General features: G+C 34.4%; 1 protein-coding gene across 5 annotated transcripts; it reads left to right on the top strand.

Annotated features, from left to right (window-relative positions):
- The first annotated feature begins 474 nt into the window (after positions 1–474).
- On the top strand, positions 475–19,919 carry LOC106058749 (uncharacterized). 5 transcript variants are annotated; one of them, XM_056033180.1, is made up of 11 exons: positions 475–695; positions 5,570–5,698; positions 7,274–7,428; positions 8,790–8,926; positions 10,144–10,256; positions 11,298–11,419; positions 13,632–13,951; positions 14,195–14,337; positions 14,894–15,015; positions 16,701–16,864; positions 18,604–19,919. In XM_056033180.1, the coding sequence occupies exons 3-11, from the start codon at positions 7,299–7,301 to the stop codon at positions 19,024–19,026; spliced, it is 1,674 nt and encodes a 557-aa protein (XP_055889155.1). In that variant the 5' UTR covers positions 475–695; positions 5,570–5,698; positions 7,274–7,298; the 3' UTR covers positions 19,027–19,919. The 5 variants fall into 5 exon arrangements, with proteins under 5 accessions (XP_055889155.1, XP_055889157.1, XP_055889156.1 ...); XM_056033182.1 differs by lacking the exon at positions 5,570–5,698 and having other exon boundaries at positions 475–610; XM_056033181.1 differs by lacking the exon at positions 5,570–5,698 and having other exon boundaries at positions 475–614.
- Positions 19,920–19,935: the final 16 nt, after the last annotated feature.

The raw sequence follows: 19,935 nt of genomic DNA, 5'->3' as shown, positions 1-19,935 counted from the left end.
ACAAACATGTAATTTCCCTTTATGCTAATAAAAAAGGGCTAAAAAACTAGACTAATTTTGTTCTTCTGAAAGAAAACATTTTTAAAATTACAAACATATACACCTTACAAGAAGATGTAAAAGTCTTGTGTATTTCTAGCAAAACTTATGTGGCAAATGCCCATGTTCAAATCTATAGGGCCAACTGAAAAAAAAAATACATATAAAGCCAATACAACAGAAGTAATAAACTTTGAATTTTCATTTTTTTTTCAAGGCCCTCGACCATACAATTTTGTTTTGCTGTATAGTAATCAAATTATACATCTAGATCTATATATGTGCGATTTGTGCCCTGACCTAATTAGATTTATGTCTAGGAGCTGACATTTTTTCTGATCTGTTCAGGATATTTTTTAAAATATTAATTTTAAAATTATTTTACAACTTGGCGTTTAGAAATTCGAATCTTTTTATTTTTACTCAAGAGTTCATTTCCGGTTTGATATAGAGTCTAGGTCTGGAACATAAACAATAAACATTAAAATTTAAATTAATCATTGTTAATTAACTAGATATAGACTCTAGTTCTAGATCTAGATTCTAGAGTTAGACTGTCACTGTACTAACTGTAGGTAGATCTCTCTATATATATATCTAGTACTAAACTAGATTCTAGATCTATAGATTCTAGATATCTAGTAGTAAGTAGTAAAGTAAGTATAAAGATAGTAAATCATAGTCATAGTATTATATATAGAATCTATATTATAAATCTATATAATATTAAGAAAGTAAACTCATTATAACTATTAATTATTAGTATTATAAGTAGATCTAGAATCTAGATTTATACTTTTATAAATTGTATTTACATCTAGACCTAGATTCTAATTTAAATTTAAGACTTAAGTCTTAAGTCACTTAGTTAAGTCTTAGTGACCGCTGGGTACCAGATTTCCAGATACAAGGAAAAGAAGACAAAAAGGAAGAATTCCTAGATCTAGATCTAAATACTGTGAAGAGATGAAAGCTGAACTGGTTTGGACCTTGGTCATATTGTTAGAGACATGTCATGACTCACTATCAAAAGTCATTCTTTAAGTTTTAAAAGCCATTATTGTTCTGTAGTCACAGATTAATAATAAATTACCGTAGACGTTACTATTTAATAATGATAATAACGAGACTGTTTTGATCAAGGTAGACATATATAACTAACTTTTATTTCTGTCCGATTCTTTGCTTTCGCATAAAACATAAACAACAAACAATGACGTAATATCTTCTAATATTAACACACCTTCCTTTTGAAGCTATCATCACATCCTTCCTTTTAAAGTTCATAATACTTATATTTACAAGGAATTTTGACACTTCTGGTTGTCTTGACCGGCACAGCAAGTTCTCTAGATGTTGGTTTATAATTGTCTGTTTCTTTTGTTCTAACAGTTTGCTGTTCATTGTCTTCGTCTGTGTCATAGTACCCAGAGATGTCTTCTTCGTAACTCTTGTTTAAAAACCGTTGATTTCGTCTATATGTTTTCCCATCATTTGTCTTTATGATGTAAGATCTGGGTGATGGATGTTTCTTAATGACGACTGCTTTCTGCCATGTTTGTTCTAGACGAACTCTCACCTTCTCCCCGACAGAGTAGTCTTTAGGTAACCTTGCTTTTGAATCGTACCTCACTTTGCTTTTCCTCTGTCGTTCGTTGAGTAATGTCTCTGCATTTTCAGCTACCGATGGTTTCAATAGTTTGGGATCAGTTGGAATGATGTCCCTGAGTCTTCTACTCATCAGCAGTTGTGATGGCGAATAAAGCAGTCCGCTTATCGGAGTATTTCTATACTCGAGCATAGCGAGATATGGATCTTTCCCACTTTTGTATGCTTTGTTGAATATCTGCTTTACGATACCAACATACACCTCACTTTGTCCATTTGATTGAGGGTATCTGGGACTTGATGTTGTTATCTTGAAACCCCATTCAGAAGCAAACTCTCTATATTGATAGCTATTGAATGGCATATTGTCACTCACTATTTCTTCTGGTATGCCATGTCTAGCAAAAATACCTTTCATTGCCCTGATAACACATTCTGCTGTTTTGTTCTCTAGTCGTTTTATTTCAGGATATTTGGAGAAATAGTCCAAACTAGCAAATAGTCATTGTTTCGCCATTCAAACAAATCTGTCGCAACCTTTTTCCATGGTCTGTCTGGTACAGCATGAGGTAACAATTTTTCCTTCACATTATTTCTTTTGAACGTTGCACATGTTGCGCATTTCATTATTGTCGAAAAAATATCTTTAGACAATCCTGGCCAAAACACACTCTGTTTTGCCTTCGATCTGGTTTTCTCAAGACCAAAATGACCTATGTGCAACTTGTCGAGAATTTCATTTCTCATACTTGAAGGAATTATAATTCTGTTCTCATAAAACAATATTCCATTCTCTTCATGAATACTGTCTTTAAATGACCAATACACTTTCACTGTTTCATGAACTTGAGTTTTTATCTTTGGCCAACCTTCTCTGACATAATTCATTACAAGTTTTAATTTAGCATCAGATTCAGTTTTCCTTCTAATTTCAATAATCTTCTGATCACTTCCCGGAAACTGTGCTGTTGCGCTATGAATTCTCATAACCATGTCATCATTTGAATTTGATTGTTCTTGACCATTGATGTACGCACGCGATAACGTATCAGCTATTTGCATTTTTGAACCTGGAGTGTAAGTTACTGTTAATTGATATCTCAACAGTCTTAACATCATCAACTGAAGTCTTGGTGAAATCTTATGTAAAGGCTTAGTCACAATAGTTTGCAAAGGTTTGTGATCTGATTGTACAGTCACAGTTCTTCCAAAAATATAATGGTGAAAATGTTCAGCTGCAAACACCATAGCTAACATTTCCTTTTCTATTTGTGCATATCTGCACTCTGTTTCTGTCAATGATCTTGACATATACGCAACTGGTTTGTCTTCTTGCATTAAACATGCTCCCAACCCTTTAGAAGAAGCGTCACACTGAATAGTAACTGGCTTTTCAGGGTTAAACAATTGCAGAACTGGAGCTTCACTAAGTGTTTTCTTTATTAGTTGGAAAGCATTTTCTTGCTCTGCATTCCACTGCCACAATACATCCTTCTTTAGCACTTCACGCAATGGACTGGTAATTATTGACATGTTTGGAATGAAACTTGACAGAAAGTTCAACATCCCTAGCAGTCTTTGAATTCCTGTTCGATCTGTTGGTGCTGGCATCTCCATTATTGCTTTGATTTTAGCTGGATCTGGACGAATACCATCTGCTCCAATTTGTCTTCCGAGATAATTAACACCAGAAAGTTTATATTGTATCTTGTTCTTGTTGAACTTTACATTGTTCTTTCTAGCTCTCTCCAGAACCTTTTCAAAAATTTGATCATGTTCTTTTTCATCTTTTGCTGCAATCAGCATGTCATCTGACATGATATGTACACCTGGTATGTCTCCGAATACTTGATAAGCACGTTTCTGTAATACTTCACTAGCTGAGGATATACCAAAAGGCATTCTCAAGAATCTGTATCTTCCAAACGGAGTATTGAATGTACATAAATAAGAGCTTGGTTCATCCAACTCAACTTGCCAATATGCATCCTTTTGATCAAGTATACTAAACACTTTTGCTGCTCCCAGTGAACTATTGATTTGATCAAATGTTGGTATAGTGAAATGTTCTCTCATTATATATTTGTTCAGTTCTCGGGGATCTAAACACAACCTCAAAGAATTATCTTTCTTCTTTGCTATAACCAAGTTATGAACCCATTCTGTTGGTTTATCAACTTCTGTGATCACTCCATCTTGTTGCATTTGTGTGAGTTTTCTTTTTAATTTTTCATAGAGTGATGGTGCAACTCTGCGCGCACATTGAATAACTGGTTTTGCATCTGACGTCAGTTTAATGTGATATTTCATTTTGTATGTATACTCGTGGAACTTCATTTTGTTGCTTGACATCGTGTACTTCGACATTTCTCTTTGTCTCAATTAGTTTTAAAGCAATAGATGTCTTCAGACCTAGTATAGGATTTATACTTTTCTTGATCACGTACAGATCATCTTTAACTTCTACATCGCCGACTTTAAATGTGACTGATGCAACTCCCTTCAGTTCTATTGCTTCATCCCCCAATGCTCGTAGGGTAGTATTTGAATTCTTTAACTGAGTATCAGTTTCTAAATTGTTCCACGTTGACTCTGATATCACATTAGCTTGTGCTCCTGTGTCAATCTTCATTTTGACTATTTTTCCCATAATATTGACATCAACCATCCAAACTTTGACATTGTTGTCAGTACCAATTGCCTCAAACCACAACTCATTTACTTGGCTTGACTGACTTTCATCTTCCATTGAATAAACAGCCTTGAAGTGTTTCGAACGACATTTTACAGCGAAGTGATTTCTCTTTTTACATTTTCGGCATGTCTGTCCGAATGCTGGGCAATTGTATTTTCCATGAGATCCACCACAAGATCTGCAATCTCTAATGAAACTTGTTACATGATTCTTTGCCATATTTTCCTGTGAGGTTTTGACTGGCTTTCTATCTTCTGTCTTCTTTAATTTATTAGCAGCATTCACATGTAGTCCTTTCATATCTATCATTTGGTTCTGGGTATGCTCGTCAGCACGAATTATGCTTGCTGCTTTCTCTAAAGTTAAGTCTACATCTCTCAGAAGTCTCTCTCTCTCACTCGATCCGACTGTATGTCACATACCAATCGATCTCTGATGAGTTCATCTCGAAGGTTGTCAAACTTGCATTCTTTTGCCAAATTCTTTAACTCAGTATAATACTGTTCAAACGTTTCTCCGTCTTTCTGCTTTCTTGAAAAGAATTTAAATCTGTCATACACAGTGTTGGACTTAGGCAAAATATGATTCTGAAACCTTTCAATTACTTTGTCTACAGTCTCATCTTCACATACTTGAAAAGTATTGTAGATGTCTTGAGCGGGTTCACCGATCAGGTGTAACAATAAAGCTTTCTTCACTGGCTCGGGCTTCGTATTTTTTTCAGTGGCAACCATAAACAGTTCAAAACTTATGTCTCCATTTTTTCCATCTTTCAGATAGATTACCGTCTAGTGATAATGGTTTAGGAGGATCGAATAATTCCATTATTCGTACAGATTCTAGATTCTATGTCTAGATCTAGATCTAACAACATGAACTAACGACACCACATATAAAATGTACTTTTAGCAATTTAGAAACCACTAGATCTAAATCTACCTGTTACCAGCACTTTAAAGCAATGTGACACTAGATTTGACACCTAATCTAACACCAGATCTGACACAAGATCTGAAAACAAATCTGACACCATGTTCTGTAGTAACAGATTAATAATAAATTACTGTAGACGTTACTATTTAATAATGATAATAACGAGACTGTTTTGATCAAGGTAGACATATATAACTAACTTTTATTTCCGTCCGATTCTTTGCTTTCACATAAAACATAAACAACAAACAATGACGTAATATCTTCTAATATTAACACAATTATATCATTAAGGTACACTGGAGGGAGCATGAAGTCGAAGAAAGGGTCATATAAATAAAACCTGGCTGGATAACATATGATAAAAGAATGGACTGGCCTCTATCTTGATATCCTGCTAAAAAGAACTGCTGACTGAGAAAAGTGAAGGAATTTGGTTTTGCTTTGAAACTAAATGTTAACCTCCATCCTAGTTCTAATTCTAAATATAGATTATTATAGATCTATTAGAAAGATATAGATTGATCTTTGATATAATATAATATGATTATATATATATAATATATATATATATATATATAATAATCTTTATTATCCGAAGGGAAATTAGTCTTAAAATTTTGCAATACACCAAACAAAACATTGTAACTATAAAAAAACAAAATGTACATTCACACAAGACTCACTGATAATTTACATGTGAAAAGTTTAAATATCAGATTGTTTCTATTTCATAATTTGATTGCCAGGGGAACAAAAGAGTGTTTGTGTCTGTTTGTCTTTGCTATCGGTGTCTTGTATGTCTTTTGTGATGGTAAAATCACAAAATCCTGACACAAGGGTGATTTATTTCTAGAATCTTTTTTTTTTTTGGATGTTTGTCTCAAACAGCTGCCCAAATGGGGTTTGGTTTTTGCCAATGATTTTGCCAGCAGAATTCTGTGAAGTTTATTTTTATTTTTAATGCTCAGATTGCCCTACCAGGCAGTGATACTAAAACTTAAAATATTGCAGATATGTGAGTGATAAAACATAGCAAAGGCCTTTTAACTAACATTAAACGAGGACAGTTTTCTCAGTAATCGTAATCTTTGCTGCCCTTTTTTGTTGATATAATCAGTATTTGCAGTAAAATTGAGTTATTGTCTTGATAGTATATAAAGCAGAAAGTAAGGTTTATGTATGACCCTCATAGAAATCAAAACCGTTTGACCAATCTTGATAAAACTTGGCATAAATGTTCTTTAGATCATGGCAGAGACCGTAGTATATGTTTAATATCATCCTGCGACCGGAAGGTCCTAAAAAGAAAAGAAAATACCTTAATTTATCTCTGTTAACACATTTACAATCGGGTAAATCCATTTTTAGAGTATTTATATTTCATCAAGTGAATATGTGGGCAAAATTAAAATGTGAAGGGAACGTTGTCCATGTATGACATAGGTGTAAATCAAATCCACAACATCAGTAATACCCCAACTAAGGCCCGCAGGCTGCGGGTAATATGTGGCTAGTATATATATACATATATAAGATCAAACTATAGTGTCTTTTAATTTGGAATCTAGTACTTAATTATCTGGTAAATAGATCAGGACATCAAGATTATACTAGATATTAGATCTATATATAATATAGATCTATTTTCCTATTTATAGTTCTTGGTGTAGAGAGTCTAGATCTAAAAAAAATTAAGCCAAATTCTTCTAGAAAAAAAGCATAAAACTTTCAACCAAAAAATTTATTTTATAAAATAGATATAAATAAAATTTAATTCAAATTTAGAGTACACTACTTTACAATCGATTTTGTAAACCAGTAGACAAACTGCCTGCCATGTGGTGTTATGCATACCCTTCAGACTGGTCCTGTGGTCATCACCTTCTGTTCTTCAGGCTTGGCTAGTGTTGTAAGTGTGTAATAATTCTTTTTCTTGAAGAAACATCTGTAACTTTGAAGTTATTTAAACCCCAATAATGTTTTTAATATTTTCAGCATTGGCTACTTTAGCTAGCCAAGAATGGCTTTTGTCTTTCATGTTGAGTTTGGGATGAATGACACCCCCTTAACGCAAGCTTTAGAACAAGGAAACTATGCCACCGCCGAACGTTTAATATTGGAATGTCCGAATGCATCATATCTTGATGATGGTATGTGATCACTTTGCAACTTTTCTTGTGTTCCCAAACATCATCAACTTACAAATATTGTTATTGCATAATTCAGTTTCATACAAAGTAACAATATAATCCATAATTATAAATAATTTTTATTTTCTTTTTAATTCATAAACATTCCAAGTTAAATTGAACAGTGATTAGATTTGTTTGAAAATGTTGTTATTGAATAAATATTATGCTTCAACTTACTATGGGAATGGAAATAGTACTATGTTAATGTACTGCTGGAAATTTTTTCATTGACTTGTTTAATTAAAGAAATTAAATCCTGTTATAGCACTTTAGTAAACATTCTAGATCTAGTAGTTCTGTTTAGTCAACTTTCTTTTAAAACCTTATGTTTAACAGGAAAACATTGGAGAAATAATAATTCACTTGGGTTCCTAACTGAGGGGTCCAAAAAGTAAATTTCCCCTTTCAGACCTTGCGATCTATGAAGTAAAGGTCATCTGTTTCTGTGGCCCACGGTTAACGGGGGTGTCATGTGACCAGCCCCCAAGTTTTAATACCAATAAAAAACTGAAACACAGCCATATCAGGTTATCCCAGCTTCCATGAGTACTTAACCCTTAAACGCGGGTGGTAGTTTAGCCTCAAAACATCAGATTTGTAATTCCATTTGGTATGCACTCACTGTAAAACAGCTTAGCACTTTAAGGGTTAATATTTTTTTTAGGAAAAGTAATCCCTTTTTATTCATGTCTAGTAATCTTTCTTTATAAGACCTTATGATCAAGAGGAAATTAATAATTTAATACACTTGGGCTCCTTACCGATGAAGTTTGAATCCCATTGAATACTGAGATCTGTATCCCAAGTTTTTTAGGTTATCACAGCTTCAATGGGTACTCCATAATATTTGCCTTGTTACTAGCAAACTGACACGTATATTAGCCTGTGGTCATAGAGGCATTCAACGTGTCATTTTCTAACCCTTAGAGCAACTGTTTCATGCTGTTGATGATTTCTCATCAAATTTAACATTTCCTTTATCTGTAGAAAAGATCAAGAAGTAACCTTTTCAGATCTTTCTATCTATAGGGCAGATGATGGGGGGCATTTGGTCATCACAATGACCAATCATTTTTACTTCCCCAAACTAATGTCAGGGAATCATTTGAGTTGGGTGGACTCAAAGATGTCCCCAATTTCAGTATCCCAGTCTTCACATAGATTCAAACCCAGACCTCTTGGTTCAGAAGCCAAGCACTTTTCCACTCCGCCAGCATGACCCCTTTTTCTGAATGAATGTCTTTAATTTATAAAATAAGATATATATTGTTATTGATATAAAATGCATTAAATTTTTTTTTCCATGTTAATCTTTGTAGGCTGCTATCAACGAACACCCTTATATATATGCTTGTGTGGTGTTGATGAATATCATCAAAAAGTTTCTACTCGAAATTTTTATCTGGCCAGGTTGTTAGTAGAAAGAGGAGCCAATGTCAATCACAGGGTGCCAGTGGTGAGTTTTTCAAAAGTGATCAAGCAATTTTATTTTCAGGCTGTTGCAATCGTTTCAGATGATTTTCATTTTGCCTCAAAGCCATTGGAAAAGTTGCTGGTATTGCTGACTAAAATTTTACATTTTCTGACTGGTCTAAGTTCATGATGTGGCCTATTTACATTCAGAAGTTCATAGTTCAGATGTCAAGTAGCTATATTTCTTTAAAAAATATACTTGTTCAATGTGGTTAAATAACTGAAGAAGAATATTCATTGAATTTTTTTAGGCTTTGAGTGGATAGTATATAACATTCAGAAAGCACACATGTAAAGAGATATAGGTATGCTGAGAAAAATAAAGGTAGAGATATGTAGCCTCCATATATGAATATCTTTTCAGTGTGTTACTATGAAAGCTATTTTGATGACAAAAATGTATCATGTAAAACATTACAACCATTTAAAAACAAATTCTTTTTCTTTTAAATCCCCATTTTAAAACTCAACGGTCACAATGGCAAGCAAAAAAGAAGGCCAAAAACCCCCCCAAAAAACTTAACAGTGTGTGTCCAACATAATGCCAACTATATTTATTTCGGCCCTTAGCTGACATCAGGTGCTCTGTAAGCTTGAGGATTTTAGTCACAAACTATAACACCAAATAATATTCCAGTGTTTCCACTTTGTCAATCAGTCACTTAACTTCTCTGTGTGTTGTCTTCTGTTCTATTTGGTGGAATGTTGTTGTTGTTTTCAATTGAAAATAAGAGTTCGAAGAATCTAAGTCTTGAACATGGGCAAGATGGCAAAATGGTTATATGCTTGGCTTCCAAACCTGGAGTCCCAGGTTTGAATCTTGATGAAGACTGAGATTTTCAATTTTGGGATTTTTAGGGCGCCCCTGAATCCAGCCAACTCTAATGGGTAGCTGACTTTAGTTGGGTAAAGTAAAGGCGGTAGGTCATTGAGCTGGCTATATGACACCCTGCTTGTTAACCATTGGCCATAGAAACAGTTGATTTTAACATTATCTGCGCCATAGATCGCGAGGGCTGAAAGGGAAACTTTACTTTTATTTTTTCTAAGTCTTGAACCCATAGCCTAATTAATTACCCTCAGGTGCTGTTCTATACATCAGTAATGAATTTGTTAAAATGATTTAGACTCAATTAAATCTATATATTTTTTGCAAAAGTGTCTACATTCTAATTTGTACCCATTTATTTTTTGTTGCAGACTAATTATGGGTCTGAGTACATCAGTCCTGGTAAATCTAGCTTTGAGCTTTTGGTGGACTTTTATAATGACCTGACTTGTCATCCAGAGAGCTTTGATAGTGAATCACCTTGGTGAGTTTTTTACACAATACATAATACATTGTCAGCAGCAGACGTTAAAAACAATCACCTTTCACCCCCAAAAAGGAAAATTTAAATTGATGTTACTGTCTAAAACCCAAAGAAATTTGATTTTTCTCCTGCCATAACTCATTGTTCAGAAATTTCCATATTATCTAATAGTGTTAAAATCTCAATCAGTGGTTAGTTAATAAGTTTTCTTTAACAATTGATTTCCAAAAAAAAATAAAAAGTTCAATGCTACAGGGTTGTTTATTTTCTGATTTGAATATTTAAAACATTTTAATTTGTATGCATAAAATAGACAAAAAAAGTATGTAAATAATTATCTAGTATGTAAAATAATTATCTAGATAAACAGGCTAGCATTTCATGTCTTGTGTTTACAGTAAATATATTGAAACGATTTGCATTAAAAAAAATTTTTTTTTTTCAAATGTCTTCCTATGACAACAAATAAAAATATTTTTTATGCTAATTGACTTCTCTTAAATTTTATCAAATTTTCAATTATTCTAATCAGAAATGACACTCACTAACTTTCTTTTGGTCAAGGACTCTTGTCACACAGTGACTTACACTATTTAATTCTTTTCAGAGCTTTGAAGTATTAAGAATTCTTTTGATTTACCTTCTATATAGCTTAGTTGTTTTGTTTTTTTTTGTTCTCAGTTGAATTCCTTTCACAGTACAGTTATTCCCATTTGTGCAATTTACTCTTAATCCATCTTTCCCAGTGGCACTACAGCCCAGGAGGGCCTTGGCCTGCTCTAGCACATCTTTCCATTCTGATCTATTGTGCGCTTTATGTCTCGATAATCCCAGATTTTTAGTTGTTGTAAATCTGTCTCATGGTCTGCCTTGGTAGTGCCTTCCTCTTGGTTTTCGCCTGTGAATTTACTCCAATTAGCAATATTTGTTTTTACAGCGCTTACATTCAACGCTTAGTGATGAGCAAGATTTAAAATATTTGTTTAAGTAATTTTATTGATAGAGAGTTCAGATTTCTTTATTCTATTTACTTATTCACAGGCACCAGCCAGAAAAGATATGGAATCCTTTGACAGAGCTTGTAGTTGGACTTAACAAACAATATCTGACTACTAAAGAGGAAGTATTGGATGATTTGAAGGAACTAGTTTTTGATATTCTTCGTAAGTTTGTGGTCCTTTGATTTCTCTGACCCTTTTTTAATTTTTCTTATGTAAAGCAGGTTGTCTCAAAGTGTAAATTTTAGTAACCAATGCTTGTACAGCTTTCAATACTCTTGACCCTTTATTTAACATTACAACTATTGTAAGAGCCATTCACCAAAAATTATTTTATCAACTTTTATAATTTTTTTCTTCTTTGTTCTCATTTTACATGTCAGAGGGTTCAAATCAGTACTCCTATATCTGAGGTGAACCGTTCAGTGGTTTCCAGATCAGGCAGTTCTCTGTATAGTTTTTTGTTCTATAGGAGGGTTTTGGGGCCAGAGTTTTGTTTGGGTCTCTTGACATAGTATGTAGCTTTGAAGGAGATTTGTCAGCATTCTCTGGTGATGCTCCACAAGGGCAGGTTTTGCTGGTCCCGACTTAAAGCTTCCAGAAATATGTAGTCTCATTCTGTTGTGTCCAGTTCTGAGTCAAATGATCATGCTTATAATAAAACAAATTAAGCCTTCTTATAGCATGTATTTTTAGTGAAAGCCAGTAGCCCTTGCAGACTTTGAGATCTGTGGGGCAGATGATGTAAAGGTCATCTGTTTCTATGTCTGATGGTTAACAAGGCTGTCATTTTTATAGAACAACCACCTTTACTTTCCCCAACTAAAGTTAGGTTCTCAGAGTTCTGATAAGAGTTGGATGGACTCAGGGATGCCCTAAAAGTTCTGAAATGAACAATCCCATTCTTTGAACCTGAACAACTCAGCCGCCATGTCCCCATCATATCATTTTACTACTAATTAGGTTTAATCAGTATCTCTAACTACCCATTCAACAATAGGTTACATTAGAACATTAAGATCTGCCATTTAAAAATTTATTTGAATTGATTTTTTTTTCTCTTAAAGTTCATGAGCCTGCTTTATGTTTGGTTAATAAGTAAAACAGTAAAAGTAAAGTAAATTTCCCCTTTCAGACCATGCGGTCTATAGGGCAGATCATGTTAAGATTATGTTTCTTTGGTCAACGGTTAATGAGCAAGGTGTCATGTGGCCAGCACAGCGACCAACCGCCTTTACTTACCCCATCTAAAATCAGGTACTGGTAAGGATTGGATGGACTCAGGGGTGCCCTAAAAATCTTGAAATTTAAAATCCCAGTCTTACAGAGATTTGAACACAGGACCCCACTGTCACAGTCTCAATTGACATTGCATGATCTAAAGTTCACGTCATGTCAAGAGTTAAAAGACACGTGGAATTCCTGATGTAGAAAACAGGAAGTAGAATGAATAAAGTTGACTTTGAGTTCAGTCAAGTCAAGCAGTCAAGTTAAGTCAAGTTAGGAAGTCAAGTGTTATCCTTTGGACCGAGTGGTCAAGTAATATTTTAGTCCGCAACGGACAGTAGCGACTTAGAAAAGTCTGTAGTAATTGCAGTTAGAAAGTAACTTGTGGGCAGTTGTTGCCAGTGGTCTTCTTGAGACATGTATTAGTTGATCTATAATTCTGCACAGTGTTACCCGCTGAGATTCGGACGTGATTTGTAATCAACGTATTGGATATTTTTGATACCGCTGTTATGCGAATAGGATTGTTTATTATTTCTTGACTTGTAGCACCAACAAGGAGTGCAGTATTATTATTATTGTGTTGTAAAATAAACTTTATATTTGTCTGCTGAAACAGACTTCAGTCAGTTTATAGTATTTGTCTTGTCACGTGTCAAGAGTACTTCAGGAAGCAAGAACCCAGCATTACACGACATTCGCATTCTGCAACGTTACACCATTCAACATTCATTTACACCCACTCAGCTCTGTGTAAATTCAGCTATTATTTTTATGATAATAAGCTGTAATAGTCAAACCCAGAACCTTTCCTCACCTATACATAAAATTAAACACCACTTTACTTAGCCACAATATTGTCTACCTTGTAGAGTTTGGTGGTAAAAGTTAAAACATCAGAAAGTTGTCCTTTCTTTAATTTACTTGTAATAATTGCAGAGTAAGATTTTCCTAGTGTGCTGCCCTTTGAGACAGAACCGAGAGATCGTTAAAGCAGAAGATATAAAGTTAACTTGTTTCTGTAGCTCATAGGTCAAACATTTTTTTTAACAATGAGTGTGATTTATATTTTAGAGCTGATTGGTCTTGTAGACACTCTAAGATTAAGTGCTTACACCGTCATCAGTTTTTCGTTGTTATGCATTTTCAGAACATGGTGGTGATGCCAATATCTTAGACGAGAACCGAATGACAGCATCGCACAGACTGGCAATGTTTAGTTATGATCTGGCCTTGATGGAAATCATTGGTAGTAATGGGGTTGACCTAAATATGGTGGATGGAATCGGCAACACACCACTCTTGTCCTTGTGTGATGCAGCTGCTTTCAGGGGGGACAACAGTTGCAATGTGTCGCCTGCAAGCGACAGTGATGTTGCCAGGAAAGCCTTGTTTGAAGAAGATCTCAAAGCGCAACTCAGGGTGAAAACTGACTTTCTGCACTACTTGCTCAAGAGGAAGGACACAGATGTAAGTGCTTCGTAAAACATCTTTATATATTAGTAAATGAACCATAAAAAGTGTAACAGAGCTTGATTATGAAATAGAGGAGACTGTTTAACTTTTTAGATCATTCCAGCCTTAACAATGGTTCATGGTATATTCATAACAACTTTATAATAAGGTACGATTTACAATTAGGATTTCGAGGTCAAAGATTATTAAAATGTTTGTATTAAATCTCTTACAATCTTATTTATTGACTTACTTTAGGTCAATCATCAAAACAACTTTGGTCAGACAGCTCTATTTCACTGTCTACTGCGTGAAGATATGGACAGCGCTAAAATCTTGCTGGACGCAGGAGCTGACCCCTCACTCCAGTGTTATGTCTGGGAATCCAGAAGAAAGAAACGGTCAGTGTAAATAGATTTTAATTAAGAATGCATTAGTCTTGCTAGATAGTGAACAATGGTACAGACTAAATTAGACTTAGTGTACACTCATGACATGAAAGTCTTCAGAGCAGATGAAGAGTTGTTCAACTCTTTCTGTAGCTCAGAGTTTATGAGGAAAGTGTGGAGCCACCACAATGATATAATGTATCCTTTAACACTTTCATTGAAATCTTGAGTAGTCAAGTATTGATTTGATGGGAATAACAAAAATAAATCAAACCAATACATAAGTGAGTAATGTGGATGATAATACACATTATTTTTTAAGAAATTCACCTCAGAGCTCAAAGAATCATACATCGTAATAAACACAGCAGTGTTTCTCAAACTTTTTAATCAACAGTAATGTTAATAAAATGAAAAAAATTTCATTCTGAAGCATCTTCAAAGTTATCGCCAATTTAATGTTGTTAGTAGAGGGATAGGAAAAGGCAAAAAGTATGTATATGTATCTACATGCATATTAATGATACTAAAACCTGTTTCATATGCTAAATTTTTTGTTTTTATCCAGCAAAGTGCCTCAACTTTTGGCATCACTCATGTCCATTCCACTTCAGCAATCGTTAACCCACACCAGTCTTTCAGAACAGACGTCCAAGTCACTTCAGCCTATATCTTATTTGGTTGATGCAGGTAATGAACTAGTCCAGGTCAATTAATAAGCGACTTTGACCCCGGAAGTTGATTTTACCCAGCTATAAAGTTGTAATCAATGCTGGCAACGTTGATGTTAGAATTTTTTTTTCTTTTCTTTTTCTCCCCTATATGTTTTTAATTGCTTAAAATATTATCTTGAATAGTTTCTCTTTGCTAATCAACTGGAATTTCCTTCTTTCAATGTGTTTTTACAATGAAAGATTTTTTGAAAGAGTGGGGTCTTAAATAGACTCTATTTTTTTTTAGATTTATGTTCTGGATGATGGTGATAGGTGATATTGAGCTCAGAACATTTATTTTATGTGTTTTTAAATGGTTTTCATATAAAGTTATGTGGAAATATGTATAAATATCGTAAAAAAATATTTTTTGTTCTACTTTGGATCATAATATATTTCCTAGATCTAGTATAGACCCAGAGCTGTTGACTTATCCAAGGTGGTCAATTTTCATTTTTCCAATAGTAATGACATGGAAAATTAGCTCAAAATGTCCATTTTTGTGGTTTAGAAATGTTTTCTATTTAAAGATTTGTAACAGTATGGATAAATATAATAAAAGATTTTATTTTCAATATGAAACATACATTTTTTTCTAGGATCAGGTCTAGATCTAGATCCTGGAGGCTTTTTCGCAGTCTGAAAGTTTTTATTTTTAATTTTCAAACTTTCATATTAAAATTTTTTTTTTTTGTATTTTATATTAATTGCTTTGTGCTATATCAAAAGGGCATTCCTTTTAATTCTATACTAAATATATCATTTTCTACTAAAAAAAAAAACAAAAAAGTTATAAAAGTTTTAACCAAAGCTTTCTTTTCACTTCGAATGGCCCAAAAAAAAAAAAAATTACGTCCAAACGAGGAAAATATTTCCGGAGTCAAGGAGTAAAATAACAAACTTAAGTCCAAAATCTAGTGGATACAGATAACTCTTGTTCTTCACATTAAAAATAGGTTTGAAAACAAACATACATACAAAGCATATATCCCTATGTGTATTATTCTTTTTAAAATCATAATAAAATGAACATATTTAATTGATCTTTAGGGCTTGGTGGTTGAGTGGTGAAGTGCTTGGCTTCCGAACGAGGGGGTCATGTGTTTGAATTTCATTAAGAGCTGGAATTTCTGTAATTTTAATATGCCCCTGAGTCCAACCAACTCTAATTGGTACCTGACATTAGTTGGGGTTGAGGCGCAGTGGCAATGACCTTTACATCATCTGCCTTATAGACCTCAAAGTCTGAAAGGGGAACTATTAGTTGGGGAAAGTAAAGGCAGTTTGTCCTCCTGCTGGCCACATGACACCCTTGTTAACTGTTGGACTAAGAAACAGATAGCCTTTACTTCATCTGTCCTATAGATCACCAGGGCTGCTTTTTTATGTGTCTAAAACATTTTTGCCAAAATTGTGGCACAAAAATTACCCCTGTTCCAAAATGTCCTTCTTCTGGCTCGCAGTGCTATTTAGGTAATAATTCTTTATGTACCAGGATTTTCTCTCTTTACTATTGAAAATTGTTTCTTTAAAATTAATAACATAGGCTTTAATAATAATGAACCAATGTAAGTTTGATGCAAAGATTTTATCCTAGGCTACTTTATCAAAAATCAACATTGTTATATTCTAGGCGTCTTTATCAACATTGTTATATTCTAGGCTACTTTACCAGCAATGAAGTAAAGAGAGAGTTGTCCTATTTGATTGAACAAGATTTCCCAGAGTTCAGCCATCTTGCCTCCTCTGCTGGATACCTCATCCACCTGATGTTTGGTTACAAAACTGCCTCGTTGAAACAGTTGGCTGCACGCAAAGTTTTCCAGGTACCTCCATCTTTAAACTGGGAACTGATCTTTCATGTATTTCATTGTATGGTGGGTAGTAAATCTGGTCAATTTCTTTGAAGACTAGATTCATACCCAAAATACTTGTATTTATGCATTTACCTCCAAAAAAGTTTCTTCTGAAATTCCTTATCCAGACCTGCCTACCGTTACGCAAAATGCGTATTCGTTACGCAAAATCTCCCAAAAATGACAGTCAGTACGCAAATACGCATTTAACCCGTCGCGTTACGCATTTCGTATCCTTTTTTTCCCCCTCTCTTGACTAGCTTACGAGCGGTCACGGAGGTCACGCGCTTAGCCGTCCTGTTGGGGGGGGGGGACAGAAAAGGTGGGGGAACACATTGTGTCCAGATCTATACGTTGATTGGTTCTTAAAAGCAATTAGATTTAGTCTAGAAATGAAGAACGCAAGAGTGAGGGAGTGGCGGGTTGGTACCGTCAGTTAGCTGATACAAACGGTGACCAACGTGACTTTTTTTTTTTTTTTTTTTTTGTAAGTTCATTAGTAGAAATTAATTATGTTGAATCCCTGATTCCCGTATTCATTTGTATAGAAAAAAATATCGAAGTGCTATCGATTCAAAACACATTGAGTGACATTGTAGATATCAAGTCTAGATCTAGATCTGGATTCTAGATCTAGAATCTAGATAACTTGTTATACAGGAATAGATCCACGGCATCGGTAACACTTGAGCCCAGATCTAGAGTAGATTAGTAGATTATATTCATTATAAATTATATAGACATAGATCCAGATCTAGTCTAGATATCATCTCTATTGTATTGTCGTATTGATCTAGATTTAGATTGTAGATCTAATCATGACATCGAGATCTAATATTATTAATATTATATATATATATGACAAAATAGTGGATCGCGTAAGTGTTACGCATTCTGGTGCCAAAATACGCATTTTTACCATCAGCATTACGCATTTGGACTTTTTTTGGTAGGCAGGTCTGCCTTATCTCATCTCTGCCTGTGTGCCATATGGGCTATAGACCACCAGCCAGCTTCTTCCAAGTGTCTAGGTTCTGAGGGAGTCTCTCCAACTGTCTCCATCTACTTTATCTTTACACATTGCATGGTCCAGACCTTCCATGTACCAGTGGTGGTGATGGTCCTATTGGCTTCCAGATGGACTCTACTTTCACTGACCGGCATCATATACCTTCCAGATGGAAGTCCAGCTTCTTCCAAGTCCGCAATTTCTGTCGGTTAGCATTTTTGTAGCAGGTGGTTTTAAAATCGGGTACGGTAGATAACATTTTGCTCTACCCTCCTTATTAGCTGGTCTTGAGATCATCCTTGGTGGAATTTCTAAGTTTTATAGGTTGCCCTTAAAGTTCTTATTTAGTTCTAACCAGTTTGAATTCTATTGTAGGCTAGTTAGACTCTTTAGGGCAGTTCTGAATTATTATTAAATGTTTTATAGTTATTCCTCTCTAGTATTAGTAGAATTTATAGGTTTTTTATAATTGGAGAAGTAACAGTCAAACTGTACAATAAATGATAATAAATCTGTAACCTTTAAGCTGCAGGTGCTCTTTTTAGACATTCATTACATCCATCAATATAGATATTAGATGCGGACAGATTTTTAAATTTAAACAATGACAAAGATAATGAATATATGACCTATGTTTTAGAATGTGTAGTATGTGACTTGTTTGATATGAAATCGATTTTGTTTGTTTGAATATTTTCAGTGTTGCCTTATTGACAGCACTGCCTGTCTTCACAACATTCTCCCAGTGTCTTCCATTCAAGAAAATTTTCCGACCCGTGAGTTTCTTTCCAACCCCAGCAAATATGAGGAGTACGTGACCCTTATTTTAAATTCCACGGTCCTACGCCGCTTGCTGGAGCTTGTCCAACTTCCACACTCGCTTCTCATACACCTAGAGGCTCAGCTTCTATACCTGCGCATGCTCTTGAAGTTCTGCCCACTCCAACCACGACGACCGTTGAATGGCGTCAGCTGGGTCAGGAACATTTTTGACTCCCCGGAAAATGAGGGGGAGGAAAGTGATGAAGGGGATAGCGAAGGAAGTTCAGATGATGAGAGCAGAAGTTATGACTCGTCAACGGAAGAGAGTGTCGAGGGTGACTCTGATTTAGAGTACTGGTGACCTCCACTGACCCTAAGGAATGAAAAAATCGAATTTAGCCCATTGGACTTTCTATAAAATATTTATTTCTTTTTTCAATCCATCATATAACAATGTGGACCAATATAATTCCTGATGTGCCAAAAAAAACCTCTGCCATCTTTATCATTTGCTACATTTTGAGTGATAATAATATAAAAATTCATGTATGGATGAGAATAATTTATGGGCGTTATAAATATTTGGAAGACTTAGGACATCATCAAAGTCATTTAACACTGCTGTACTATCCACTTTTGTGGCTAAAAATTTATAAAATTAAAAGTATTCAGAAGATTTTGGATACGTATCCAATGGTCCAAGTAATTACAACAGTTACATAGAACATGTTTAGTTTCTCCGCTGTAAACATCAGACAAAAGCCAAGCCATGAAAAAGTATTTTTATTACAATTATGAATAAATAAAAAAAAAATTTAGATTGTTAAAACTGTATAATGAGATTTCCACTAAAACATTTATGAAGATCTTAAAAATAGGGGAAAAAAACATTTGTTGGCGACTGCTAAGAAGAAAACTTCATGAGTTAACTTTTTTTTTTAACCATGGAACCCCCCCAAAAAAAAAAAAAAAAACAACTGTATGCTGCATGCTGCCATGTATCAACAAGTGTTCAAACACTGCATAGTTTATTCAGAATCAGTTTTCTACAAATAAAACAATAATCCGTTCAGATAGGTTTTTGTATTTTAGAATTATGCCAAAATAAAAATAAAAATAAAAGCTAAAACTACTATGGTATGATGAGGCATTATACAATCTGACTGAAGATAGATGTTCTTTTAGACTAAAGTTTCCTTGAAAGCTGCACAATATTTTGAGTGAAACTTAAACTTAAATAAGTGAACGGACAAACACCCCCCCCCCCCCC

This window comes from Biomphalaria glabrata, chromosome 6 (assembly GCF_947242115.1).
Source record: "Biomphalaria glabrata chromosome 6, xgBioGlab47.1, whole genome shotgun sequence".
Lineage (NCBI taxonomy): Eukaryota > Metazoa > Mollusca > Gastropoda > Planorbidae > Biomphalaria > Biomphalaria glabrata.
The sequence above is the reverse complement of the archived record's forward strand: the minus strand, read 5'-3'. Positions and strand labels throughout refer to the sequence as shown.